This window comes from Leopardus geoffroyi, chromosome D4 (genome assembly GCF_018350155.1).
Source record: "Leopardus geoffroyi isolate Oge1 chromosome D4, O.geoffroyi_Oge1_pat1.0, whole genome shotgun sequence".
NCBI lineage: Eukaryota > Metazoa > Chordata > Mammalia > Carnivora > Felidae > Leopardus > Leopardus geoffroyi.
In genome coordinates, this window is record NC_059342.1 from 40,986,040 (window position 1) to 40,999,961 (window position 13,922).

The 13,922-nt window shown below is 36.7% G+C and overlaps 1 protein-coding gene across 11 annotated transcripts in view; it reads left to right on the top strand.

Annotated features, from left to right (window-relative positions):
* The window catches only part of CCDC171 (coiled-coil domain containing 171), a 312,701-nt gene that overhangs the window by 124,665 nt on the left and 174,114 nt on the right, over positions 1-13,922 (top strand). For all 11 annotated transcript variants that reach the window (XM_045470282.1, XM_045470288.1, XM_045470291.1 and 8 more), the window contains 2 exons: positions 709-876; positions 2,449-2,637. In XM_045470282.1, the coding sequence (XP_045326238.1) occupies positions 709-876; positions 2,449-2,637 (357 nt within the window). The remainder of the gene's footprint in view (positions 1-708; positions 877-2,448; positions 2,638-13,922) is intronic.

Below are 13,922 nucleotides of genomic sequence, written 5' to 3' on the forward strand. Positions count from 1 at the left end.
TTTCTTTTTGCCTGTTACTTTGTAATATTTAAACACCTGTAAATGCTCAATGTGCCAAATACTATATGAACTTACAGGGAAAACAGATGAACCTCTCTTCCATATCTTTCATATCACTGTCTGCTTTGCCTAAGGGGCTTGGGATAGATTTCCTATAAGAGGTAAGCAAACTGGAATCTCTGGGGGAAGAAGAAAGCTGAGTAATTGTGTACATGTAAAGCACAGATATTGTATAACTTTGTCTTCAGTGGAACTGAGCAACAGTCTTCTCTCTATATTGGTTTTTTTGACTTAAATAACATCTGTTTGGGCAGATGTAAATATGAAACTGTAGAATGACTATACCGACATCTAGTTAAAAGGGCTTAGAAACAATTAGTCCAGACATGTCATGTATCTGAGAAAGGTGATGTCTGAACAGGCACTTAGGTGACATCCTCAGTAGTAACAGAACTGGGGTCAGAACCCTGGTCTTTTGGCTTCTAGACTTCAGATTTTTGGTTTTGAATACCAAGTTTAATCAATTCTAAGTTTGTATCTGCTGTGTAGTTTTGAATGTAAAAAAAGTACCCAAAATGACAGTATTCTGAGACTTGAACATTTTAATTCCTTCTCAAGTTTTTGAAACAAATACTTCCCCGTGCATAGTGTGTGTTTTACTTCTTACAATGTGGATATACTGGAATTATTATTTTTTTTTTCTCACAGGAGAAGCTAACCTTTCTTCATACCTTGTATCAGCACTTGATAGCAGGCTGTGTGCTCATAAAACAACCAGAAGGCATGCTGGATAAATTCTCGTGGTCTGAGCTCTGTGCAGTCTTGCAGGAGAATGTTGATGCCCTGATCTCAGACCTCACCAGGGCTAATGAGAAGGTAACTGTCCTCAGGCACCAGATACCTCTATTAAATTCAGTGACATTTGTCCACATCACAGTATCATTAAGAGGGGCTGACATTCATCTTATTTCAAAAAGAATTTGGGTGTTAATAATTCAATACCATTAATTATGGCTTGTCTACAACTCAGTTTGATGCCATTGCTGTGGGCATGTAAATGTGACTGAAGTCTGTATGAAGTCTCTAAGCTCCACACTCTGTGCAGGACATGCTAATACTACTAGCCAGTATTAGCCACAGGGACCTAATTAAAAGAAAATAAATTAATCTTACTGATGAAGCAATTCAAAGAACTTAGTCATTTACATTAATAAACCAACTCTTTATGTTAGCATAAAATAGAAACAAGATACAGCTATTCAAAAACATGATCTTAAAATTTTTGCTCAGGAAATAATGAAGTGTTACTTTAAAAGCACTTGAAAATTTAAAATTATGTTTATGATATTTCTTGAATTATAACAAGATGTGTATTACAAAACCCTTTCTGTGCTGTAGCATGTGAGAGGTATACACGGTAGGAGAAAACAGTAGACTCTTAGGATCACTTTACCATTCATGAGCCCAGAAATTCAGTCTTTCAAAAAATTTTTTAAAAAGCCCTATTTTGGTGATGGAAAATTAAAATGGCTTAGCAGACCAACATATTTCACCATTGAAGATATCAGTTCTTATCCTGGGTCTATTGAACTGGTCAGAACTATGTTATGTGGTCCGGTTTCCAGATCTTAGTTGAAATGGCACTTGCTCTTATGGGACATGAAGAGAAAAACTTACCTAAGTTGTTGTTGTTGTTGTTGTTGTTGTTGTTGTTTTTAACTCTAATCTGTTGAATTAATGAAACAGCATCTTGGCCTAATTTTAGACTGAGGGCATTTTGCCTTGGTTCGATTGGCAAATACAACCACGGGCACGGAGAAGTAGGATTGAGGAAATGAGGGAATACATTGTGAGAAGCCCAGGTGCTGTTCATGATTGTGAATGTGTGTATAATGGGTTTGAAAATTACTGGCAATTAAAATGAGTACATGTTTGAACCCTCTGAGATGGTATTATGTTTTAACAGTTTTTCATAGTTTCGAACATCATTAATTGTCATACATCTCAGATGATTTTCTTTCCAGCGTTTGGAACGTGAAATAAAAAAATGGTTGTACTGTTCTGTTTTATTATATGTAAAATGTTTGTAGATTTGTAAATCTCATTGAAATGCTGTTTCCCATTGAAGAGCTTTGGTTCTAGAAATAAGAATAGTCTTCTTAATTTTCTCAGTCAAGTTGATTCTAGAGTGAGTAACTTTATTAGAAAGAGAAAAATGGTTTGTCATCTCAGCATATGTGCATATAAATGACACCATATTCTTCTAAAATATGATTATTTGCCCTACCGATTTCTGTTTCTTAATTTTTGGGTTTTCATTTTAACTTACAATTTGTATGTGAGCTTAAGGAATGAATCATAGGTGAAAATTTTGGATGGTTTTGGGGGAGATGTACAAAGAAATGTTTTGTGAGCCTATCTCATTCTCTGTTGCATTTCCCTGTTTAGATAAGTCATCTGGAGTATATCTGTAAAAACAAGTCTGACACAATGAGGGAGCTTCAGCACACACAGGAAGACACTTTTAACAAAGTGGCAGAGCAGATCAAAGCCCAAGAGAGCTGCTGGCAGAAACAAAAGAAGGAACTGGAGTTGCAGTACTCCGAGCTCCTCTCTGAGGTGCAGAAGAGGGCACAGGTATGCTTCTCCTGCAGAGCTTTAAAAAACGGGCTGATCAAATATTTTACTATTTCAGGTGTTTTCTTTTAGTACCAATGCCAAATCCGTTTGGAACTTTTGAGAATGCCTAGAACTTATTCTGCACACATACATGTGATCATGCAAACACATACACATACTCACAAATGCATGTGGGTGTGCGTGTATATGTGTGTCTGCATGTGTATTAAGGATTGTTTTATAGTTAAGTTGGGAAGTAGGTTTCTGGTTAAAGCACCTTAGAATGCGCTGATCAAGTAAATGATAACATTGCATTTCCTTTATTTATTTTTAAAATGAAAGGTTAAGAGATTTGGTCAAATGTCAGTTTTAGTCTAGATAATCCTTTTGTCCGGTTTATTACACTTGTGGGGGTTCCTATATGAACCATCATTTTAATTCATTTGGGGTTGAAATTTGTTATACTTCCTAATATTATATAAGAACTAGAGTTATAATTGTAGACCCTGTAGCAAAATCATTCACTGTTGGATGAATTATTTTTTTTTTTTTTATATTGGATTCGACTGAGAACAGAAGTTTTGGGTAGTTAACCTAGCTGTGTTTTTCCCTATATAAATTATTCTCATCATAATTTATATTGTTAACTGTCATCCTTGCCCAATCAGGAATAACATACAAAGATAGTGTATACTTTTTTTGGGGGGGGGGTATTGACTTTGATAATAGTTCAGGTGTTCCTAAGATAAGATGCTTAGGACTCTGATTCAGTGTTTAACCTCTTTATTTGGTCCATAATTATATCGTTTCATACTTCTATTGGCAAGTTTAATTAAAAAATATTATTTTTGTTTGTTAATAGTTTCAGGTTGCTTAAAATAAGACCATTCTGCTTTCCCAAACATGTGAACTTATGCCTTCTTCTATGAATTCGAATGAATTAATACACTCTCTAAAAGTAGCTATTTGTTGTGTTCAGTGTTGCAGGGTGACATGTGATATGATCTGCATTTCGAGGTGCCTGGGTAGCTCAGTCGGTTAAGCCTCTGACTCTTGATTTTGGCTCAGGTCATGATCTCAAGGTTGTGAGATGGAGCCCCACCTCCGGCTCCCTGCTGACAGGCGGAACCCAGTTGGGACTCTGTCTTTCTCCCTCTCTCTGCCCCTCCCTGGTCTCTCTCTCTCTTTCTCTCTCTCTCTCTCTAAATAAACTTAAAAAAAAAAAAACAACTTAAAATATTTCATTATTCCAGAAAGTTCTTTTATGCCCTCTTTCAGTTTCCACTCCATGGGCTACCATTGTTCCAATCCTATCATCATAGATTACTTTCACTTGCCCTTCAGTTTCCTCTCAATGGAATCATTCAATATGTAGTGTTTGGTGGTTGGCTTATTTCACTCAAAATAGTGTTTTGATAGTCATCCATGTTGTTGTGTATTCACAACATGTTGGTGATTCATTCTTTTTTATGGTGAGATAGTATTCTATTTTATTTTATTTTATTTTATTTTATTTTATTTTATTTTATTTATTTTTTTCAGTATATGAAGTTTATTGTCAAATTGGTTTCCATACAACATCCAGTGCTCATCCCAACAGGTGTCCTCTTCAATACCCATCACTCACCCTCCCCCTCCCACCCCCCATCAACCCTCAGTTTGTTCTCAGTTTTTTTTTTTTTTTAATTTTTTTTTCAACGTTTATTCATTTATTTTTGGGACAGACAGAGACAGAGCATGAACGGGGGAGGGGCAGAGAGAGAGGGAGACACAGAATCGGAAACAGGCTCCAGGCTCTGAGCTGTCAGCACAGAGCCCGACGCGGGGCTCGAACTCACGGACCGCGAGATTGTGACCTGGCTGAAGTCAGACGCTTAACCGACTGCGCCACCCAGGCGCCCCTGTTCTCAGTTTTTAACAGTCTCTTATGCTTTGGCTCTCTCCCATTCTAACCGCTTTTTTTTTTTTTTTCTTCCCCTCCCCCATGGGATTCTGTTAAGTTTCTCAGGATCCACATAAGAGTGAAACCATATGGTATCTGTCTTTCTCTGTATAGTATTCTATTTTATAATTACACTACAATTTGATAGATTGTGAGTGGATGGATATTTGGGTTGTTTCCAGTTTTGGGCTGTCGTAAATAAAATTGCAGCAAGTATTATTGTATGAGTATTTTGTTGACGTAAGTTTTCCTTTCTCTCTAAGAATTGAAAGTTAAGAGTGAAATTGCTAGGTCATGGTGTAGGTGTATGTTTATAAAAAAAACTATCAACATTTTTTCCATTTTTCCAAAATGGCTGTATCATATTATATTTTCATGACCAATATTTGAGAATTTCCATTGTTCTACATCCTCTGCAATATTTGGTATTGTCAGTCTTTTAAATTTTAGTCACTCTAGTTGTTTTAAAAGGGTATTTCACTGTGGTTTTAATTAATGTTTTCTTGGTGATTAATGATATTCAGCACTTTCCATGTTCTTATTGGTCATTCCTATATCTTCTTTTGTGAAGTGTCTCTTCAAGTGTTTGCCCATTAAAAAATTGGGATTCTTTGTGTTTTTATTATTGATTTTTAAGAGTTCTTTAGATATTCTGGATATAAATCCCTTGTTGTACATATGTATCACAGATATTACCTTCCAGTATCTCACTTGTCTTTTCATGTTTTAATGTTTCTTTTGATGATCCCAAGTTTTAAGATTTTGATGAAATGCAACCTACAAATCTTTTTCTCTTTTGAGTATTTATTTTTATGTGGCAAGCAATGTTTCTATACCCCCAAGGTTGTTAAGATAATCTCCTAGTGTTTCTTCTGGAAGTTTTAAAGTTTTAGCATTTATGATTAGGTCTGTGATCCATCTCAAATTAATCTTTGTATGTAATATTAGGTAGAGGCTGAGGTTCATTTCTGCCCTGTATTTATTGTTCCCACACCATTGTTCACAACTTTGCTTTCCTCATTGACAAGCCTTGATCCCTTTGTGAAAAAAAACTGACCATATATAAGAACCACAGATTTGTTGTGTATCCCTATGGTTTTGCCTCTTTCAGAATGTCATGTAAGTGGTCCGTACAGTCTTGCCTTTTCCAGAATGTCATATAAGTGGAATCCTACAGTATGTAGCCTTTTGGGTCTGACTTTTGTTTCACTTAGCAAAATATGTTTGGGAATTATTCATGTTGTTGCATGTATCAGTAGTAGTTCATTTCTTTTTACTACTGAGCTATATTCCATTGGATGGATACCACTGTTTGTTTATACTTGCTGATGGGCCTTTGGGTTGTTGTTTTTGTTTTCTAGCAATTCTGACCAAGGAAGTTTTAAATATTCATGGATAGGTTCTTGTGTGATCATAAATTTTCATTTCTCTTACTTAGAGGAGTGTGATTTCTGGTTATATGGTAAGTACCTATTTATATGTTATATAAATGGTTCTATGGTAAGAAACTATGAAATTGTTTTCCCAGGTGGCTGTACCATTCTGAGCTCCCTCTAGCAAGGTAAGGGAGTTCTAACTGCTCTGTATCTGGGCCAGCATGTTGTTTCATAATTTTTTTGTCTTTTCTAGATATTCTAGTAGGCGTGTAGTGATTGTGGTTTTAATTTTTGTTTTCCCTAGTGAATAATAATGTTGAGCATTTTTTTCATATGCTCATTTGCCATCTGTGTGTATGCATGGGTGAATTATCTGTTCGCATGTTTTGCCCACTTTTTAAAAAAGTTTATTTATTTTGAGAGAGTGAGAAAGAGAGATAGTGCGAGTGGAGGAAAGGCAGAGAGAGATGGAGAGAGAGAATCCCAAGCAGACTCTGAGCTGTGAGCACAAAGCCTGATGCAGGGCTTGATCCCACAAACCTGTCCAATCAAGAGTTGAACACTTAAGTGACTGAGCCACCCAGGTGCCCCTTTTTGTGCCCCCTTTTTAACTGGGTTGCTTAGTTTCTTGTCGCTGAATTTTTTTTTTTAACTTTTTTTAACGTTTATTTATTTTTGAGACAGAGAGAGACAGAGCATGAATGGGAGAGGGTCAGAGAGAGAGGAAGACACAGAATCCGAAACAGGCTCCAGGCTCTGAGCAGTCAGCACAGAGCCTGACGTGGGGCTCAAACTCACGGACCGCGAGATCATGACCTGAGCTGAAGTCCGACGCTTAACCGACTGAGCCACCCAGGCGCCCCATCTTGTCGCTGAATTTTGAGAGTTGTTTATGTATTCTGGATAGAAACCTTTTGTCAGATAAGTGATTTGCAAAAATTTTCTCCCATTCACATAAAGGTCCTTTTTGCAGAGCAGATGTTTAAAATTTTTATAAAGTCCACCTTATCAATGTTTTTCTTTTATGGATTATGACTTTAGTGTTGTATCTAAGAACTCTTGGCTTAGTGTAAGGTCATCAGGATTTCCTCCTGTTTTTTCTTCTATAGGTTTTGTAGTTTTAGGTTTTAGAAATAGGTCTATGATTCATTTTCAGTTAATTTTTATAAAGATATGAGGTATGGGTTGATGTCCATTTTTTTCATGTGGATATTCAGTTAATCCAGGACTATTTGTTGGAAGATTATCCTTTCTCTATTGAGTTGCCTTTGTACTCTGTCAAAATCCATTTCCTGTATTTGTGTAAATCTATTTCTGTACTTTCTCAGCTGTTCCATTTATTTATGTGTGTGTTCATTTTTAATGCTATACTGAGTTGAGTTTTGTAGCTTTTTTTTTTAAATTTTTTTTTTTTTTTTTTGAACGTTTATTTATTTTTGGGACAGAGAGAGACAGAGCATGAACGGGGGAGGGGCAGAGAGAGAGGGAGACACAGAATCGGAAACAGGCTCCAGGCTCTGAGCCATCAGCCCAGAGCCCGACGCGGGGCTCGAACTCACGGACCGCGAGATCGTGACCTGGCTGAAGTCGGACGCTTAACCGACTGCGCCACCCAGGCGCCCCGAGTTTTGTAGCTTTTTAGTAAGTCTTGAAATTAGGAAGTATGATTCTTCAAACTTTCATCATTTCCTATCAGTTTTTTTAATTGGATAAATTTAACATGTAACCTTGTATAAATTTAAGGTGTATATTGTGTTACTTTGATACATTTATATATGTAATATAGTTGCCATTGTAATGATATTTATCACATTACATACTTGCAGTACATTATTATTATTATTGTTTGACAAACTGTACATTTAATCTCTATGGCTATTTTAGTACTCATTACAAGTTTATACACTTAAACAGCATCCATTTAACACCCCTACTCTCTACTCTTCCATTTCCTGGTAACCATCATTTTATTTTCTGTTGTTTTTTTTTTTTAATTTTAATTTTTAGCATGTTTGGTCTTTTAAGATTCCATGTATAAGTGATACCCTATAGTACTTCTCTTTGTCTGGCTTATCCCATTTAGCATAATGTTTTCAAGGTCCATCTGTGATTTTGCAAATGATAGGATAGCCTCCTTTCTCATGGCTAAGTAATATTTTATTGTGCATATATATCACATCTTTTTTAATCCACTCATCCATTAATGGGCATTTGGTTGCTTTCCTATCGTGGCTATTGTCAATAGTGTTGCAATAAACATGGACGTGTGTGTATCTCATCGAATTCCTGTTTTCATTTCCTTTGAGTATATTCCCAGAAATGGAGTTGCTGGAATGTATGGTAGGTATATTTTCAAGTTTTTGAGTGACCTCCATATTGTTTTCCATAGTGGTTGGACTAATTTACATTCCCATGTTCTCGCCAGCACCTGCTGTCTCTTGTCTTCTTGATGATAGCCATTCCAGCGGGTATGAGGTGATATCTCAGTGCGGTTTTCATTTGCATTTCCCTGATGATTAGTGATGTTGAGCATCTGCTCATGTGCTTTTTAACTATTTTGATGTCCTCTTTGGAAAAATGTCTCTTTAGTTCTTCTGCCCATTTAAAAAACGAGAGTGTTTATTCATTATTAAGTTGTGTTAGTTCTCTGTATATTTTTGGATATTAACCCCGTATCTGATATGTGGTTTACAAAAAATATTTCCCATTTTGAAGGCTGCCTTTTTGTTTTGTTAGTTTCTTTTGTTGTGCAGAAGCTTTTGAGTTTGATGTAGTCCTGTTTGTTGATTTTTGCTTTTGTTGTTTGTGCTTTTGGTGTCAGGTACAAAGAATCATTGCTAAGTATCAATGAGCTTCTTTCCTATCTTCTAGGAGTTTCTTGGTATCAGGTGTTATATTTAAGTCTTTGATCCATTCTGAGTTAACTTTTGTAAGCGGTGTGAGTTAGAGGTCCAGGTTCATTATTTTGCATGTGTTCCTCTAAATTTCCCAGTACCGTTTGAAGAGAATATCTTTTACCCATTGGGTGTTCTTGGTTCTCTTGTTGAATATTAGTTGACTGTATATGCTGAGATTTAATTCTGGGCTCTCTGTTCTGGTCTATGTGTCTATTTTTGTGCCAGTATCATACTGTTTTTATTACTATGGCTTGGTGATGATATGATCTTATATGTAGAAAACTTTAAATAACCGATCAAAAAACTTCTTGGATTAATCAATGATTTCAGTAAAGTAGCAGGTTAACAAAATCAACTTACAGAGATCATGAAACATTAGAAAAAGAAATAAAGAAAACTATCCCATTCACAAAATACTTAGGAATAAATTTTACCAAGAAAGTGAAAGATCTGTAGGGAGAAAACTCTTAAGACTTTGCTGAAAGAAATCAAAGACACAAACAAATGGAAAGACACCCTGTGTTCATCGATTGGAAGATTTCATATTGTTAAAGTAGCTGTACCACTCAAAAGCCATCTACAGATTCAATGCATTCCCCATCAAAATACCAAAGTCATTCTTCACAGAAATAGAAGAAACAATCCTAAAGTTTGTATGCAAACACAAAAGACCCCAATAGGCAAAGCAGTCCTGAGAAAAAAGAACAAAACCAGAGATATCACACTTCCTGATTTCAAGCTATCCTATCAGTGTTATGAACTCACTTCTTTTATCCTAAATGTGCAAGAAAGCATAGTAATTCATTTTTCTAACTAAGGGAATCAGTTATCACAAATGCTAGTTTTTAAAAAAAAATTTTTTTTTCAACGTTTATTTATTTTTGGGACAGAGAGAGACAGAGCGTGAACGGGGGAGGGGCAGAGAGAGAGGGAGACACAGAATCGGAAACAGGCTCCAGGTTCTGAGCCATCAGCCCAGAGCCGACGCGGGGCTCGAACTCACGGACCGTGAGATCGTGACCTAGCTGAAGTCGGACGCTTAACCGACTGCGCCACCCAGGCGCCCCCAAATGCTAGTTTTTAAAGAGAAGCTCTTGGGGTGTCTGGATGGCTTAGTCGGTAGAGCATGTGAGTCTTGATATCAGGGTTGTGAGTTCGAGCCCCATGTTGGGTATAGAGATAACTTAAAAATAAAATCTTTAAAAAAGAAAAGAAAAGCTCTCACTGAAGACTTTTTTCTGAAGGATGTGTAACACCGTAGGCTTTGATCCATGAGTAGGCAAATTGAAAGTATCATTTTCATTTTCTTAAAAGTACATTAATAAGGGGCGCCTGGGTGGCTCAGTCGGTTAGGCGTCCGACTTCATCTCAGGTCACTATCTCGCGGTCCGTGAGTTCGAGAGTCGTGTCGGGCTCTGGGCTGATGGCTCGGAGCCTGGAGCCTGCTTCCGATTCTGTGTCTCCCTCTGTCTCTGCCCCTCCCCTGTTCATGCTCTGTCTCTCTCTGTATCAAAAATAAATAAATGTTAAAAAAAAATTAAAAAAAAGTACATTAATAGTATAAATTGCCATATTGTTTATATTATTTATACATATGTTTACATTTTTATAAATTGTAATTGAATACACAGCAACGATTCCTTTGGGTTTTGTATTGGGTAAACTGCTATTATAATGCATATTACAGGCTATACATTTTATTTTAGGAAATTTTGTTATGACTATTTCTGCATTTCTGCTTTTTTCCCCTCAAAGCTGCAATGCAAATTACACTATTTTCATTATATATTATTAATGTATTTTCAAAAATTATGTTGATAAGAACATAAAGAAGGAAAACCCACAGTTAATGTAGGATTGTAGGTTCTAGAGGATGTTTGGTGTTAGATGAACCTGGCCATTACAAGGGGCCATCTGCTGGAAAACACATGACTTATCTATAGCACCCTGTGTTTGATGTTTAGTTCCTGTAAAGAAATGGTTAGTAAAAGACAGGTGGTTAAGTAAAAACCAGTTTTTGGACTCGAATTGCTTTCATCTGAAAAGAACACAGTAGAGTTATTTGCAAGAGTTTTGACTGTGTAAGCTTTAAAACAATTAGTACAAATGCTATTAGATAAAGGATACTTGTAGGACAGGAGCCTTGGTTCTAGTATCTCGGCATGTTTTTAGCATTAGGTGAAATGTGCTAGCCACATGGTTGGGAACTCTCAAATGTAAATACTCTGGAGCCGTCACGTAAATACATCTCAAGCATGTGTGCCTACTGAAGCCTCTGGGCCGAGTGCCACGCTACATGCTCTTACTGAGTTTGCTTTTGTAATCTTAGTATTTCTGTTCTTATAGCTTTTCTTTCTGAAAAAGCTGGAGTTACTGGCATAGCAGCGTCCTTAGTAAAAGTAAAGGTTTTTTCCCTATCAGTTAAGTATGGTTAGCCTTGATGTAATATTTATTGTAAACACTTTAGGTTTGTTTGACATCTTAGTAAAATCCTCTTATATCACAAAATTAAAGAGTACCTTTGGCAGGAAATCTGGGTTAGTGTTATTAGATGTTGAAACTTTTTTTCTTTTTAATTGAATTCCAAAAATATTCAGAGCTCAGCTTGTTTATATTATTGGAGGTGATAGGTTATACATGCCTGCCTGGAATGGCTCACAGGGAATTAGTTCGACCCTGTCCTGGACACAGGAGGCATTGATGGACTGAGTTGGCATGAAGGGGGCACCTCTAACGAAATATTTCCAATAATTTCATTAACACAAAAATATCTGCTTCTCAAATAATTGCTTTAGAAATTGTTTTTCTTCTTTTTTAAAAAAAATTGTGGTTTTACATTTATTTATTTTTGACAGAGAGAGACAGAGCCCAAGTGGGGGAGGGGCACAGAGAGAGGGAGACACAGAGTCTGAAGCAGGCTCCAGGCTCCGAGCTGACAGCTCAGAGCCCGATGCCGGGCTCGAACTCACAAACCGTGAGATCATGACCCGAGCCAAAGTCGGACGCTCAACCGAATGAGCCTCCCAGGCGCCCCTAGAAATTGTTTTTCTTAAAAAGGCTATGAATTGAATTTGCCTAATGCTCAATAGATTTTTCAACATTTTTTCCTGACTTTGCATGCCTTCTCTGACTCGAGCCTTACCACAACCATTCGAGATAGGTCATTTAAGAATCATTTCTAGTTTGCACATGGAGAAACTAAGGTTCAGAGAACTGATGCCACTTATGTGTTTAGCGAGAAAGTTCTAGAGCTGGGATTAGAATGGAGGTAACAGATGTAAACTATTCAGCCTCTTGCTTGGCATTCAGAAATTGCAAAGTGAATGTTATGTGCTATTTTTTTTTTTTAATTTTCAGTCTTTTTAAAAATGTTTGTTTATTTTTTTGGTGGGGGGAGGGGCAGAGAGAGAGGGAGACAGAGGATCTATCTGAAGTGAGCTCTGTGCTGACAGCAGAGAGGCTGACATGGGGCCCGAATTCATGAATGATGACATCATGACCTGAGTTGAAGTCAGATGCTCAGCCAACTGAGCCACCCAGATGCCCCTGTCCTGTTTTAATATATTGTCACCATCCTTATCTTCCTGTCCTTTTTGCGTTATACTACGGTACTGTTTCTTTTAGAAATATATGCTGTTTTGTATGTCAAGTAATACCTGAAAATGGGTCCAGTGGCAGATCAATTTCATATTTCTTGAACTTGCATTTCCAAGTGAGTCTTGATTAATTAATGATCAAACATGATAATTATGGTGACACCCTGTCAGCTGTCCACAGATGCTAGTTCCCTTATGTCTTATTTCTCTGACTTCCTTTTGTCTGAGAGACTGAGTTTTTCTTTTTTTTTTTAATATTTTTTTTTTCAACGTTTATTTATTTTTGGGACAGAGAGAGACAGAGCATGAACGGGGGAGGGGCAGAGAGAGAGGGAGACACAGAATCGGAAACAGGCTCCAGGCTCTGAGCCATCAGCCCAGAGCCTGATGCGGGGCTCGAACTCACGGACCGCGAGATCGTGACCTGGCTGAAGTCGGACGCTTAACCGACTGCGCCACCCAGGCGCCCCGAGACTGAGTTTTTCTTATATTATATTGCAAAATTGCTGTTATAGGTAAGAGTATCAAGACAACTTTTACATAATGTATTTAATATTAACAAAAATATATCTTACGTGGTATATACCACATACAGAGGGCATTGTGTTTAATACTGTGGTACTAACAAAGAGATATAACACTTAGTTCTTTCTTCAAAAACTGTCAAATATAATTGGGAAGTCATCATATAAACACATGAGAAATTCAAGAATATAAGGTTGATCACAGCAACTGTGTTTAATTAATTCCCAAGAGAATGCTATAAACTTAGAAGAGGAGGTGGTCACAGTTTGAACTATTTAAAGAGAAGACTGGAGCCAACCTGGACACCGTGGCCGGGGTCTGGAAACCCAGAAGGAAGATCTGAGGCAGATCAGAACTGAGGGGTAGCGCTGGCTTACCAACGGTCTGAGGCAGTATCTTTTAACAATTGACAAATGAAGCATCTTGCGCATGTTGACACGTTCATTCTCAGTCTAATGATAAGGAGAACTTTGTTCTTTTGAAGGTTTGGCTTATCCGAAGGGCATTTTGTAGTTTGTACTGCTTTAGATACAAGAGTAAACACAGGCACATAGCACTTTGGCACATAATATTTTTGCCAGGCTACACTTACAAATGAAGATCGTGTTTTTAAGTAAAGTAAATAATCATTATGGGATTTGAGTATATTTATATTACATGTTATAATATATATAATGTATAATATATATGTATATGTATATGTACATATATGTATATATATGTACATATGTATATGTATAATGTATATATAAATATATAATATATATAAAGTCCAGACAGTAGAATTTCTAGGTCATATGGTAAACTGAGCTATTTGTAAAAGTTGATGCATCATTTTAACATCACCAGTAACGTATGAGGCTTCCATTTTCTTCACTAAATGTGCGTTATTTTTAACAGAGAAGCATTTACATCATAGGATAAGCAGGTGAATTTATTCATTTTGCAATATTACCATTTCATAAAA